Source organism: Microcebus murinus, unplaced genomic scaffold (genome assembly GCF_040939455.1).
Source record: "Microcebus murinus isolate Inina unplaced genomic scaffold, M.murinus_Inina_mat1.0 scaf027_hap2_Mmur4.0, whole genome shotgun sequence".
Lineage (NCBI taxonomy): Eukaryota > Metazoa > Chordata > Mammalia > Primates > Cheirogaleidae > Microcebus > Microcebus murinus.
In genome coordinates, this window is record NW_027438973.1 from 109080 (window position 1) to 123259 (window position 14180).

The following is a 14180-nucleotide window of genomic DNA, read 5'->3' on the forward strand; positions in this document are numbered from 1 at the left end:
AATTCATTTTATCACCACCAAAAATCTAGGCCTTTGCTTGATGGGGCTTAGGGACCCTATTTCTGAGGTCATGGGAGGGGAATAGGTGAAGCAATGCTGCCTGAGCAGGAGCCGGAGATAAGAGCAGAAATTAACTGTCTAGTTGGGGGACATTCCAGTGATCTGGGAGTACAGCAAAGCAGACTCGCTCCTTAAAGCCTGAGGGGCGTCATGCCTAAAAAGCCACGGAGCAGCTTGATATGAAAGCCATCCATGGCTGTAAAGGAAGATTGCTAAATGTCAGCCTGGGAGAAGGGACCCAGGCTCCAATTCTTAAAACCCCAGGTTGAGCTCCTTCCCTCCCCTTTTTCAGTAGAACACCTCAGTTAATGGGGAGCTAACCTCCCAATAAGAAGTACTAATCTCTCTGTTCCTCAATCGAATGGGCTAGAGCTGCTGAGTTTAGAGACACCACCTGTACATACCTTAAGGCAGGGATCCTCAAACTTTTTAAACAGGGGGCCAGTTCACTGTCCCTCAGACCGTTGGAGGGCCGGACTATAGTTTAAAAAAAAAACTATGAACAAATTCCTATGCACGCTGCACATATCTTATTTTGAAGTAAAAAACAAACAGGCAAAAACACCTGCATGTGGCCCTCGGGCCGTAATTTGAGGACGCCTGCCTTAAGGCGTAGTTGTGCCTAGTAAGGAGGTATGTGTTCCTAATTCTATAGATAAAAGAGTAATTAGCTAAGACATCTTGAGCCTCTTAGGGAAGACTTGAAACTTCTACACACTGTAACCCACGAGCTTTTCATGTGAAATCATTGTAATCTATAGCATGAAAAAGAGAATAAAAACGTGTGCTAGATTTCAGTCAGTGCCACAGGGCTCACGGGAATGCTGGTGATCCCCTGATCTTCCCCGCACCCTTTCACCTGACTTTTTGTGCCCATGACTTTGTCTCTCCCATCTCTTGCAGCCCATACTGCCCGGAGACCCGGTTATATCAGAGGCGTCGCAAACCCCTGATATTTGCTTACAATTGGCCAAATTACACTTGAGATAACTTAATTAAAATGTCATTTTAATAGAGTCGTCTCTGGTTCTCCCAGCCAGGCAGATGAATACCTTGCCAGTACCCTTCCTGGCCTCACTTCATGGGAGATTCACCCTTATCTCTCAGGAAATCCCTGCAGAGGATGATTATCTAGCACCTGGTTCTTGCACTGTGCTCAGCCACAGTGGGACAAGAGCACGGGACACCTTCCACACCTGCCCCAGGGGGAGATTCCTCTCTGCTTCACTCACCATGCAGAAGGAACTGCTCAGGGCAGTTCTCCCTTCCAGGCTTTGTTCTCAGCCCCTAAGTCAGGAGTCACATGGTCTGAGAGCCCAGCCCTGCCACCACCCAGCTTCATTAAAACCAACTCCCACAGAAGGAACTGCAGTTTCCCAAAGCCCCAAACCGCCCTGGCTCAGAGCATCCACACCCCACTGCTCTCACCAGAAGCACCACCCTTCAACCCTTCCGTCACTAGTTCTTTAGGACTTAGAGGGCATCTCACCACCTTAATTATATGACTGAAGCTCCTAGACTCTCTCATTCTATGGGCAGGGGCGGGTCTGGCTCACCCTAGTGTCTCCGTTAACCCAGGGCCTTCCAAAGAGCAGGTGCTCAATGAATACTTGGGGAACAAATGTGCCAGGGAGCAGGGGCTCTTATTTCTTTATTTTTTTCTTTTATTTATATAAATTTTTAAACTTCAAAATATTATATATGTAGATTAAAATTTCCACTACATTCTCAAATAATCCAATTCACATACACATATATATTTTAGTTGTATAGAAAAACAGATAAAAGGGGTAAGAAGCCAAGAAATAACTGTCTTTAAATTTTATTTCTCTATTTCATAACTCCATATATTTAAATGCAATGTTCTTTCACATTGCCAAGAAAATCCTTATTCCAATGAAATTCCAATTCCACCTTGTTCCAAGCAGAAAAATGTAATGGAAGGTTTCTCCATTTGTTTTACAAAATAACAGACTCTTTACTTTTGATAAGCAAAATGACATGTGTGGTAAATATCATTCACCAACTTAGATGCTGAAGTTAATTAAATCTTCTATGGAACAAAACAAACTTTGTAAAATTCCAAAAGGAAAACAAAGATCAATTTCTAAGTCACCCAAATGTAACGGGAGCACAAAATGTTATGCACTGGTGGTTTCCCCAACCTTCTTGGTCCCTCCACTACCTTAAAGAACTAACCGATCTCTTCAAACACAGAGTAAAGAACAACTAATTTCTCATGGGGCAGGAGAAGCTGCTTGAAGGGGACCTGGATGCGAACTGGCCCTGCCTCCCTCATCAGCCCTGGCTGCAACTCCTGCTCACATCCCTTCTTCCTCATCTCTCAAAGCCTCTTCATACAGGAGTGGGAAGGATCTTGGATCACACCCATTGACCTTGGCCACATACTCCAGGACTTTCAACTTGCTCGTTTCAGCATGGGCCCTGGGACCCCACAGGAACTCATAACATGCAGGATCACTGTTGGCCACCTGCCGGTACTCCAGGTACCCTTCCCGCACCCAATCCTGGGTGACGAGCTTCCGGGGTTCCCCGTACATTACATGCTCCATCCCAGCATGCACCCCCATCACACCCAGCCCCTCCCAGATGACCTCCTCTGGGGCACAATCTCCCTCCAAGAAGATCAAGCCAAGGACAATGATCAGGAGGCCGACCTTGGGAAAGCGCTGGTCATCATTCAGTTCCTCATAGTAGGTAAGGCCCACGGAGGTGACGAGGATGTAGGACTGGCCTGCGGGGTCAACTTCCTTCACGTCGACTCCAAAGACCAGCTGCATGCAGTCGGAAGCTTCTCGGAAGATCTCAGCGAAGTGATCTTGGTAATCCTTGATGACAATATCCAGCATTTCTTCCTTGGTGATCAGCTCCTTGATTCGATACTTGAGGAGCAGGAAATGAATCAAATCAGATATCTTCTCTTCTAGTGCCTCTCGTTGCACGGACGCCGGGTCCTGGGAGCTGCTTGGCCCCTCCTCTTCTTGGTTGCTGGAGCCTTGATTGGAAGCCAGGCCAGTGGGGGAGGAGGAGGCTCCCTGAGGACTTCCAGGAGGACTCGGTGTGGCGGCAGCTGGCACTTCCTCCAGGGTGCCCGGGGTCACAGTAGAGGAGGAGGCAGCCGCCCCCTCCTCCTCAGCCCCGGGAGACTGTGCACCCACCAGGCGCTGTGCCTCTCTTTGGGCCCGAAGGCCTCCCTGAACCCTGCGGTGCTGACTCCTGTGATGGTGGCGGTGGCGGCGAGGCATGATGGCTCTGGGGGGGAAGCAAGCAGGAATGTGGGCAGGAGCTGGGTAATGGGGACCCATAGGCCTGGGGAGAAAGGGACTGTGTAAGTGGCATCAGTGAGAACCACAGCCTGGAGGATCTAACAAAGATCAACCTGCAGGCTTTCTCCTTAGGTGATGCTCTGGGGCCTCCCAGGGCCCCTGTCCTCCTGGAGGGCCTGTCCCCCTAGCACCTGAAGAAGGAAGCAGCAGGCCAGCAGAGGGCAAGGCTCTAGGGCCGACAGTGGGTGGGTGGGGCCGGGCGCTGTGGGGTTCTCTCTGCCTTTGGGTGGATGGTCTCTACTGTGCTCACTAAAGCTCCTCAGCTGTCAACTAGAGGGCGCTAGACCAGACCCCTCTGCTATCCCGAGAAAATCTCAGAATAAAAGCTCACATTCCTGATACAGAGCAGAAGGCAGTGTGGGCCCGAAATCTGGCCCCATCTGCCCTGGGCCTCCCAGAGAGGACAGTACCATTGAGTGGGGTCGATGTGTTCTCGGGGAGGAGCTTGCTCGGTCCTCACCTTGATGCCTGGCAAGGCCTGGGAGGGAGGGTGGACCTGAGGCCACCTCCTTAAACCAAGGCCCTGTCTCCACCAGACACCAGAAGAGGAAGTGAGGGGAGGCCACCCACGCACTGTTCCCTGTGTCTTTCCCAGGCCGACAGGAGGGGCAGGGCAGGGTTGGGTCTTGTGTGTTGGGTGAGTAGGGTCCCCTCAGTCCTGACCCTGACTCCTGGCAGGGCATTGGATCCTGCCTGTGCTGCTGACCTGAGTGCAGCCTGCTCAGACGATGGCCTCCACCTCCCAGAGACCAGTGATCCAGATATGAGAGAGGGGACCTCAGCCTGACAGCCCTGCACAGGCATTTCAGGCTCTCAACAGAGCAGGGGCGGATATCTGTGGGGGCCGGTCTGTGTCTGGGCTGGGGGTGCCTTCAATCCTCCCTCAGGGTGCTCACTTTGACTCTTGGCAGATTCTGGGACCACTGTGTCTGTCGACCAGATGGGGTTGACTGTGTTGACCTGATGCCACCCTGTCAGAACAAGTTACTCACCTCCCTGGGAGCCCCGAAACAAAAGCAAGGAGGTGCCATATCCCATCACCCCTGCGTGGGGTCTCCGGGTCTGACAACAGGGGTTTGGCCCGTCTGTTCTGGCGTGGGGCCTCCCGTAGTCCTCCTCTAGGGGCCTGCCCTCCTCACCCCATCCCGCCTGACATGGGCAGACATCCCCCGTTTAGACCAAGGCCTCATCTTCCTGAGGATTCCCCAACTTCCTGACCTGGCAGAAGTGTACTGGCCACTTAGGGTCACCCCCGATCGGGTCCAGGACAGCTGGAGTTTGCCGGGTCCCTATTATCTGGGCTGGGAGTACCTTCAGTCCTCACCAGGGTGCACACCTCGGGCCTGGCATGTCCTGGGACTCCTCCCTCTGCTGGCTGGCCTCACCCCTCGGACCAAGGTGCTCACCTCCTTGAGACCCCCCACCCCCAGCCACGTGGCAGAAAAGAGCAACGCCACATGCCACCCCTGCCCTGGGCCTCCAGGGCGGAAAACAGGGATGCCAGACTCTGTGCGAGCCCCCTTCTGGGGAGTGCGGAGGTACCTCATGCCTTTAATCTCACCAACTTTCTTCCCGTGATTCACGCCGGACCCTAGACTCCGCCCTCTGCTGACGTCACAACTCCCCTCGGACCAAAGCCCTCCCCTCCCTGCGACCCCGAAGACAGAAGCCACGACGCACCACATCTGGCCACCCTGCCCAGGGTCCAGGTCTCCCTGTGTACTGGAGAGTAAGGTACACACTGTCTTCCCTCTGTGTCTTCCCCTTGACCCCGGCGGGGCCTGGGCCCCCATCCCCTGTTGACCAGCGTCCTCACCCCTCAGATTCCCGAGGCTGAATTCGGGAGGTGTCTCAAGGTGAAATTTGTTCTGGGGCCTCCCGGGGTCACAGCAGGGGCAGGGGCGATTCTATGCGGCCCACCATTCTCCCTCAGCATCTCACCTTGACTCCTAACACAGCCTTGGCCCTCTCCTCTCCGCCGACGTGAAGTCCGCCCCTCAGACCAACAGCCTCGCCTCTGTCAGGCCCCCAGGCGGAAGTCGGTGGACGTCACCTCCGGGCCCCATACCCGGGGCTTCCCAGGGATGACAGCAAGGGTGGAATGGGATTGGTGGTGGGAGGCCTCAGTCTCCCTCAGGGTCCCGCCCCTGATGCCTGGCAGAGCCGGGGCCCCGCCCTCTCGGGACCTGCCAGGGCCTCGGGTCTCACGAGGCTCTGATCTATTTCTTTATAATTCCAGTTCTTCTGCTCATGACTGTTATATACATGTGACTGCTGGTAGTATCTGTTTATGCTTGCAAAAATACGTATGTCATTATTGTGTAATTTTTTAATTCATTTTCAAAAAGTGAAATTTTATTTTTTTATTTCAATAGATTTAGACGGTAAAAGTGTTTTTTGTTTGTTTTTTTTTTTGATGTATGGGTGAACTGTATAGCTGTGAACTCAGGAATTTTAGTGTACCCATCAGCTGAAGTGTGTAAATTGTGCTCAATTGGTAATTTTTGATCCCTCACCCCATCCCCTTTTGAGTCTCCAAAGTCTATTATACCACTCTGCATGACAATGGTATACCCATTGCTTAGCTCCCACTTGAAAATGAGTACGTGTGTTATTTCTTTTTGCACTCTTGAGTTACTTCATTTAGGATAGTGTGTTCCAGTTCCATTCTAGTTGCTGTGCTGCAAAAGAAATTATTTCATTCTTTTATATGGCTGAGTGGCATTCCTTGGTGTGTGTGTGTGTGTGCGCATATGTATGTATATATTTCTCTCTGTGTGTGTATACACACACACACATATATATGTATATATATATGTATATATATATATATATATATATATATCAATATCACATTGTCTTTATCCATGCCTCAGTTGATGGGCACTTAGGTTGATTCCATTGATTTCATACCTATACAATTGTGAATCGTGCTCTGATAAACACATGCGTGGATGTGTATTTTTGATAAAATGACTTAATTCCCCTTGGGTACATAAAACTGTTGGTTCTTTTAGGAATCTCCTTATTGTTTACCATAGAGTTTGTACTAATTTACATTTCCACCAAGAATATATAAGCAGGCCGGGCGCGGTGGCTCACGCCTGTAATCCTAGCACTCTGGGAGGCCGAGGCGGGCAGATTGCTCGAGGTCAGGAGTTCGAAACCAATCTGAGCAAGAGTGAGACCCCCCTCTCTACTATAAATTTAAAAAACGAAATTAATTGGCCAACTAATATATAGAGAAAAAATCTGCCGGGCATGGTGGCGCATGCCTGTAGTCCCAGCTACTCGGGAGGCTGAGGCAGCAGGATTGCTTGAGCCCAGGAGTTTGAGGTTGCTGTGAGCTAGGCTGACGCCAGGGCACTCACTCTAGCCTGGGCAACAGAGCGAGACACTGTCTCAAAACAACAACAACAACAACAAAAAGAATTTAAAAAAAAGAATATATAAGCATTCACTTTTCACCACATCCATGGCAACATCTGTTTTGTTTGTTTTGTTTTACTTTTTAATAATGGCCATTCTGACGGCGTAAGGTGGTATCTCATTGTGGTTCAAAGTTGCATTTCCCTGATGATTAGTGATGTTGAGCATTTTTTCATCTTTCTTGGCCACTTGTTTCTCTTCTTTGGAAGAACATCTGTTCATGTCTTTTGCCCACTTTTTAACAGGGCCATTTGTTTTTTTCTTGCTTATTTATTTGAGTTCCTTGTCAATTCTGGATATTAGTCATTTGTCAGATACATAGTTTGCAAATATTTTTTCACTTTCACTTTCTATTTGCTGTATTGCTTATTTATTTGCTGTGCAGATGCTTTTTAGCTTAAGTCCCATTTATTTCTTCTTGGTTTTGTGGTATTTGCTTTTGGGATCTTAGTCACAAATTCTTTGTCTAGGCCAAGGTCCAGAAGAGTTATTCCTAAGCTTTCTTCTAGAAAGTTCTTCCTGATTAAAGCGTATGACATTGTAAATTTCCAAAAACTTACTCATTTTCTTTAGATTTTCCAGTTTGTGTGTATATGGTTGTTTGGAGTAGTCTTGGATGATCTCTTATATTTCTGTGCTATCAGTTGTGATGTCTCTTTTTTCACTTCTGATTGATCTTATTTCAGTTCTCTCTATTCTCTTCTTGGTCATTCTAGCCAGTGTTGTGTCAATTTGGTTTATCTTTTTATAGAACCAACTTTTTGTTGCATTGATCCTTTGTAGTGTTTTTTGTTGTTGTTTCCATTTTATTTAGTTCTGCTCTGATCTTTTTTATTCCTTACCTTCTCCTAGCTTTGAGTTTATTTTTTGAGTTCCCTGTGGTTTGACATTAAGTTCTTAATTTGTGATCTCTCAGTTTTGTTTTTCTTTTTTTTTTTTTTTATGTAGTCAGTTAGTGCTATGGACTTCCCTCTTAGCACATCTTTTTCTGCAAGATCTCAGCGATTTAGGTAGCTCCTGTTGCCATTATCATTCAATTCAATTGTTTGTGTTTTTAACCTCCACCTTGATTTCATCATCAACCCGAAGCTCATTCAGGAGCAGGTTGTTTAATTTCCACATATATGTGTAGTTTTGAGACTTCTTATTGAAATTGATTCCTGGTTTTTAATCCAGTGTGTTCTGACAAGAAATATGGTATAATTTTGATTTTTTAAAAATTTGCTGTGACTTGTTTCGTGGCCTAACATACATCGTCTATCTTTGAAGATGTGCCATGTACAGATGAGAAGAATATATATTCTAGAGTGCGGAGATAGAATATTCTGTAAATGTCTCTTAGGTCTATTTGTTCGAGAGTCCCATGTAAGTCCAGTGTTTCTTTGTTGATTATCTGCCTTGATGATCTGTCTAGTTTTGTTAGTGACATGTTGAAGTCCCCCGCTATGATAAACTTGCTGTTTATTTCCTTTCTTAGGTCGAGTAGTATTGCTTTTATGAATCTAACAGCTCCAGTGTTAGGTGTGTATATATTTAGGATTGTTACAACTTCTTGTTGAATTGATTCCTTTATCAATGTGTAATGACGGTCTTGGCTTTTTAAATTTTTTTTTTTAATGCGGTTCACGTAAAGTCCATTTTATCTAATTTTAAAATAGCTATTCCTGCTCACTTCTGGTTTCCATTTGTGTGGAATATTTTTTCTCCTCTGTTACCTTGAATTTGTGGCTCATTTATGAGTTAAGTGGGTTTCTTGGAGACAGCAGATATTTTATTTTTAATCCATTCCACCAATCAGCATATTGTAAGTGGAACATTTGGAAGGTTTACGTTCAATGTCAATATTGATATGTTAGACACTGTCCCAGAAATCATGTTTATTTGTACCTACTTGCTTTTTATTCTCCCTTGTCTTACTGTTTTATAAGAGCTGTGAGTTTTTACTTTAGCGTGTTTTTGCACAGGTGAGTATCGACTGTTCTTTTCGCTGTGTGGAGCACTTTTAAGCATTTCTTATAGGAGGTTGTAATGGTGAAAAATTCCCTAAGTGTTTGCTAGACTGGGAGAGAGTTTATTTCTCCTTCGTTTATGAAATTTAGTTTTGCCAGATACAAAATTATTGGCTGACAGTTAGTTTGCTTCAGAAGATTAAAGATGAGACCCCAGTCTCTTCTGGCTTGTAAGATTTCTGCTGAGAAGTCTGCAGTTAGTCTGATGGAGTTTCCTTTGTAAATTAGTTGATGCTTTCATCTCACAGCTTTTAGGATTTTCTCTTTCACTTTGACTTTGGCCAGACTGATGTTGATGTGCCTGGGTTATTTCCTATTTGCAGTGAGTCTTCCAGGAGTCCATTGACCTTTTGGTATCTTGAAGTCTAAACCTTGTAGCAAGTCCAGGGACGTTTTCCTCCATTATTCCCTTAAATAGGTTTTCCATGCTTTTTGCTCTTTCTTCTTCTCTCTTGGGAATACCTATGATTTTCATGGTTGGGAGTTTTACATAATCCCATATTTCTCGATATCTTCTTTTCATTTCTCTTGATTTTCTTTCATTTTGAATAACTGCGTTAATTCAAAAGCCTTGTGTTCAAGCTTGGAAAATGCTTTCTTCTGCTTTTTCTACTCTATTGTTAAGAATTTCCACTATATTTTCAAATTCCCTAAATAAGTCTTTCATTTTCAGATATTTTGTTATTTTTTTATATCAGCATATTATGGGGTTACAAATGTTTAGGTTACATGTATTGCCTTTGCCCCACACAAATCACATCTTTAAGCATGTCCATCCCCCAGAAGGTGTGCACTGCAACCATTAGCTATGAATGTACCCCGCCCCCACCCCCGCTCACCTGCCCAACACCCAGTGAATGTTACTACTCTATGTGCACATAAGTATTGATCAATTAATACCAGTTTGATGGTGAGTAGATGTGGTGCTTGTTTTTCCATTCTTGTGATACTTCACTAAGTAGAAAGTGTTCCAGCTCTATCCAGGATAATACAAGAGGTGCTAGATCACCATTGTTTATTGTGGCTGAGTAGAACTCCATGCCATACATATACCACATTTTATTAATCCACTCATGTATTGATGGGCACTTGGGATATTTCCACATCTTTGCAATTATGAATTGTGCTGGTATAAACATTGAAGTGCAGATGTGGAAAGTAATATGGAGATATCTCAAACAACTAAAAGTAGAACTGCTATTTGACCCAGCCTTCCTATTACTGGGCATCTATGCAAAGGATAAAAAGATATTCTGGGTTTTTTTTTCTTTTTTTTTTTTTAATATCTACCTCATTAGTGAATTTTTCATTGGCATCCTGATGTTTGTTTGTTTGTTTGTTTGTTTGTGTTTGTTTTCAGCTTTCTTGTCGATCCCACTGAGCTTGCTTGCAATCCATATTTTGAATTCCACATCTGACATTTCTAAAAATTTCCTTTTGGTTAGAATCCATTCCTGCAAAGCTAGTGTGATCCTTTGGGGGAGTTTCAAAAGGGCCTGCTTTTTCATATTTCCAGAGTTCTTATGCTGGTTCCTTCTCATCTGGAATCACTTTCCTCAGCTGAAAACAAATAACTTTGTGATTCACCTTTTCTCTTCTGCTGGGAATGCTGTGTGTTGCTCAGTATAGGGAGGGACAGGTACACTACCTTTCAGCTCCTGCAGATAGGTGCCCACTATGGTGTTGCTGGCAATTTGGGTCAGCTAGACCTTAGACCCCTAGGAGAATGGTCAGGTGCCAACGGTGGTGGACTAGGTCAGGCAATCTCCAGTTCCCGGGCACCTGGATAACATTCCTGAGTCCTGGGGGACCAGATTGACACCAGGCTGAGAAACTTTTCCTCAAGCATCCCTGGGTTCAGGTGCTGGTTGTGATAGTGATGGGTGAGGTGATCTCCTGCTGCAGAAAAATGCTCGAGCAGAAGAAGGGTGGGCAGGGTGGATGCACTGTGAGCCTGTGACAGAAGGGGTGGGCCCCTATTTATGAGATTGGTAGTAGCAGGTAGCTGTGGGAGGCACAAGCTGCTGATACCTCCCTCTCTCAGTGGTGGAAGCAGTCTTTGTCCTCCAGTGCGCAAAAGTGCCCAGAGTCCCAGCTCCCACCCTGACCCAGCTGAAGCAGAGGGGGTAGAGCCAGCTCAACCCGCTGTGTCGTTGTGTGAAGGGCCCCCAGACTGGCTGTGGGCTGTGGCTAAAATGCTGCAGCAGAGGTGAACGTGTGCTTGTGCCAGAGTCTTGCCTCCAGAGATGGTAGGCTCCTCCCCAAAGAGACAGGAAGCTCAGGGGGAGGGCTGCTAGCCCCACCCTCCCTCAGTGGAGGTGGTAGCTTTTGTCTTGGGACATACTACAGCATGTGCTGCCACTTTTTAGAAGGAAAGGAGTGAGCTCCAAGCTCTGTAGAATCCTGGGTGTGATAGGCCCTCTGTCAGAGGTGAGGCAGCTGCTCACAAGTGCCCTGGCTTAATCGTCCCCTGTGGACCCCTTGCCCATAGCAGATGGACACAGCCATAGCTGTGGGGGAGGTGAGGAGGATAAGGCCCCAAATGGTGGGGAGCTGATGCCCTGGTCCCCATGGTCCTATGTGACCCTCTGGTGTGCTACACTCTCATCTCAGCTGGAAGCAGCCTGTCCTGAATGCCCATCCTCTGGGAGACCCTCAGTTTCTCCGTGACCCACTGGTCCTCCAAGGGTACTGCAGTCTGTGTGGGTGCTGGGGGGTGTTGGCTGTGGATCCAGCAGGGTAGAGACCCAGAGGCTAGATTCTTGTTGAGCCAGCTGTAAAAACACTGCCTGTCTGTGAAGAGAAGGAAATGAACCCCAGCCTGTGTGCATAAACCGGACTCGGTGAGCACAGTCCTGTTTGGGGTGGGAAGAGGGACGGACTCCAGAGGCCTTAGCCAGGGCAAGAGGCTGGATTTGGAGGCTGATGGGAAGGACAGAGTTGAGGACGGTTCAGGAATGTTGGGTTCACATTGCCTAGTGCTCTGTGCTTGTGTTGGGTTTCCATTTTTGTCCTTTTTAAAGATATTCATGACCCTCCAAAGATTTCTTGCATCCCTTCAATTTTCACAAATTTCCCCAGACTTTATTTTGAGCAATTTTGGATTTATAGGAAAACTTCCAAGCTGGCACAGAGAGTGCCCACATACCCCACACACAGTTCCCCGTTATTGATATCGAACATCAGTATGGTACGTGCATTGCGATTAAGGAGCTAATATTGAGAATTATTAACTAAGGTTCACACTTTATTCAGATTGCCTGTTTTTAATGTCTGATGGCCTTTTCTGCTGTTCCAGGATCCCATGCAGGATACGACAGTACATTCAGTTGCCACGTCTTCTTAGGCTGCTCTGGGCTGTGACCGTTTCTCAGAAGTTCCTTGTTTTGATGACCTTGATGGTTTTGAGGAGGACTGTTCAGGTATATTGTAGGATGCCCCTCAGTTGGGATCTGTCTGATGCTTTTCTCATGATTAGACTGAGGTTATTATGGGTTTGGGGGAGGAAGACCACGGAAGTGATGTGCCCCTCTCATCAGGTAATAATATCAAGGGAACCAATAATGAACTTGACTTACCACCGTCGACGCTGACCTCGATCATCTGGCTGAGGTAGTGTCCGTCAGATTTCTACACTGTAAATCCACTCTCTGAGTTCCCCTTTCCACACCGTACTTGAGGAAGGATGTCACTGTGCTCAGACCACACCGAAGGAGTGGTGAGTTGTGCCTCACCTTCTTGAGGGAGGAGTATCCACTTAAATTAGTTTGAATTCTTGTCCAAGTTAAGTTTGTCCATTCTCATTTACTCATTTATCCACTTCTCTCAGTTTGGAATCAAGGATATTTGTTTTATTCTTTTCATTATAACCCAATACTGTTTTATTTAACTTGTTGCTCTAACTGTTTCAACTTTGGCCATTGGGGCGTCCTCTCCATTAGCTCCTATGTCTCTTTGACATACCCTTGAAGTGTTTGTGTGTGTTTGTGTGTGTGTGTGTGTGTGTGTGTGTGTGTGTGTGTTCATGTGCGTCTTACTACGTCCTTACTTTCCAGTACGACAAGGTGTTCCAGGCTCATTTGCATATTTCCTGTCCTAGAATCACCCATTTGTTTTTGGATCCCTGGTTCCTTTTCTTGCAGAATGTTTTTAGAAACCAAGATCTGTGTGCCAGGGGTGCTCATGGCTACTGGGGTGTTATTGCTCCTAGACCCTGTCAGCTGATAGAAAAATAAATATATGCACTTGTACTACCCCCTGTGTGCAGCACATATTTATAAATATTTCTATGTGTAACCACGCATGTCTACATTAGGCTAAACATCTGTTCATACTGAAGACCCTCCTCATTACATGTGCCTCCTCCCCTTGCCTCTAAGTAAACTCCCACTTCAACCCTGAGAAAGCTGCCTCCCAGCATTCACTGTTCATTTTCATACTTATTCACTTCAGGTATACCTGAATAGCAGTATCAGAATTGTTAACTTGGTGGTTGTTAACTTCATGGCAGAATTGTTGGTCAGCAGCCTTATGAGCAAGCATGTGATGGCTGTGTAGTTCCCTGTGCCTTTAGTCTTACAGACTCTACTCACTTCCAAAGCTACTTAGGTCAGCACCTTTTCCCTCATCCATCCACTGAGGTTGTTTCATACTTTTGTAGTGCATTTAGATTCCTCTGGCAGACTCCGTTTCTTCCTGGCATTCCTCTGACTTCCTGCATGATTTTTTAATTAATTAATTAATTTTTTTTTTTTTTAAGACCGAATGTCACTCTGTCACCCCGGTGAGAGTGCAGTGGCATCATCACAGCTCACTGCAACCTCAACGTCCTGGGCTCTAGTGATCCTCCTGCCTCGGCCTCCCGAGTAGCTGGGAGTATAGTTGTGCAGTAGCTAAGTTTTCCATTTTTAGTAGAGATAGGTTCTCACCCTTGCTCATGCTGGTCTCGAACCTCTGAGCTCAAGCAACCCTCCTGCCTCGGCCTCCCAGAGTGCTAGGATTACAAGTGTGAGCCACTGTGCCCTGCCTCTGCATGATATTTTTAAATGTGTGTTTTAAATGTGCATGCATTAAGGTTCACCCTTTGTTCTGTAAAGGTCAGTGGGCTTTGACAAATGCACAATATCAGGTATCCACAATTACAGTGCCATTCAGAATCCTTTCACGGACCTAAAAAATTGCCTGCCCTCATCTACTCAACCCTTCTTCCCTTGCCCATGAAGCCCTGTCAATCACTGATCCTTTTATTATCTCTATACTTTAGCCTTCTGCAGAATGTCATAGAACTGGAATGGTACAGTATATAGCCTTTCAGAATGACGTCATTAATCTCAGT

General features: G+C 46.2%; 1 protein-coding gene across 1 annotated transcript; it reads right to left on the reverse strand.

The window, feature by feature from the left end:
- Window positions 1-1758: 1758 nt before the first annotated feature.
- On the reverse strand, window positions 1759-5445 carry LOC105857500 (melanoma-associated antigen 11-like). The gene is made up of 2 exons (XM_075999885.1): window positions 5349-5445; window positions 1759-3333 (listed from the first exon to the last, which is right to left on the reverse strand). Exon 2 carries the CDS (start codon window positions 3324-3326, stop codon window positions 2382-2384), a length of 945 nt encoding a protein of 314 aa, XP_075856000.1. The 5' UTR covers window positions 3327-3333; window positions 5349-5445; the 3' UTR covers window positions 1759-2381.
- Between the last annotated feature and the right edge of the window lie 8735 nt (window positions 5446-14180).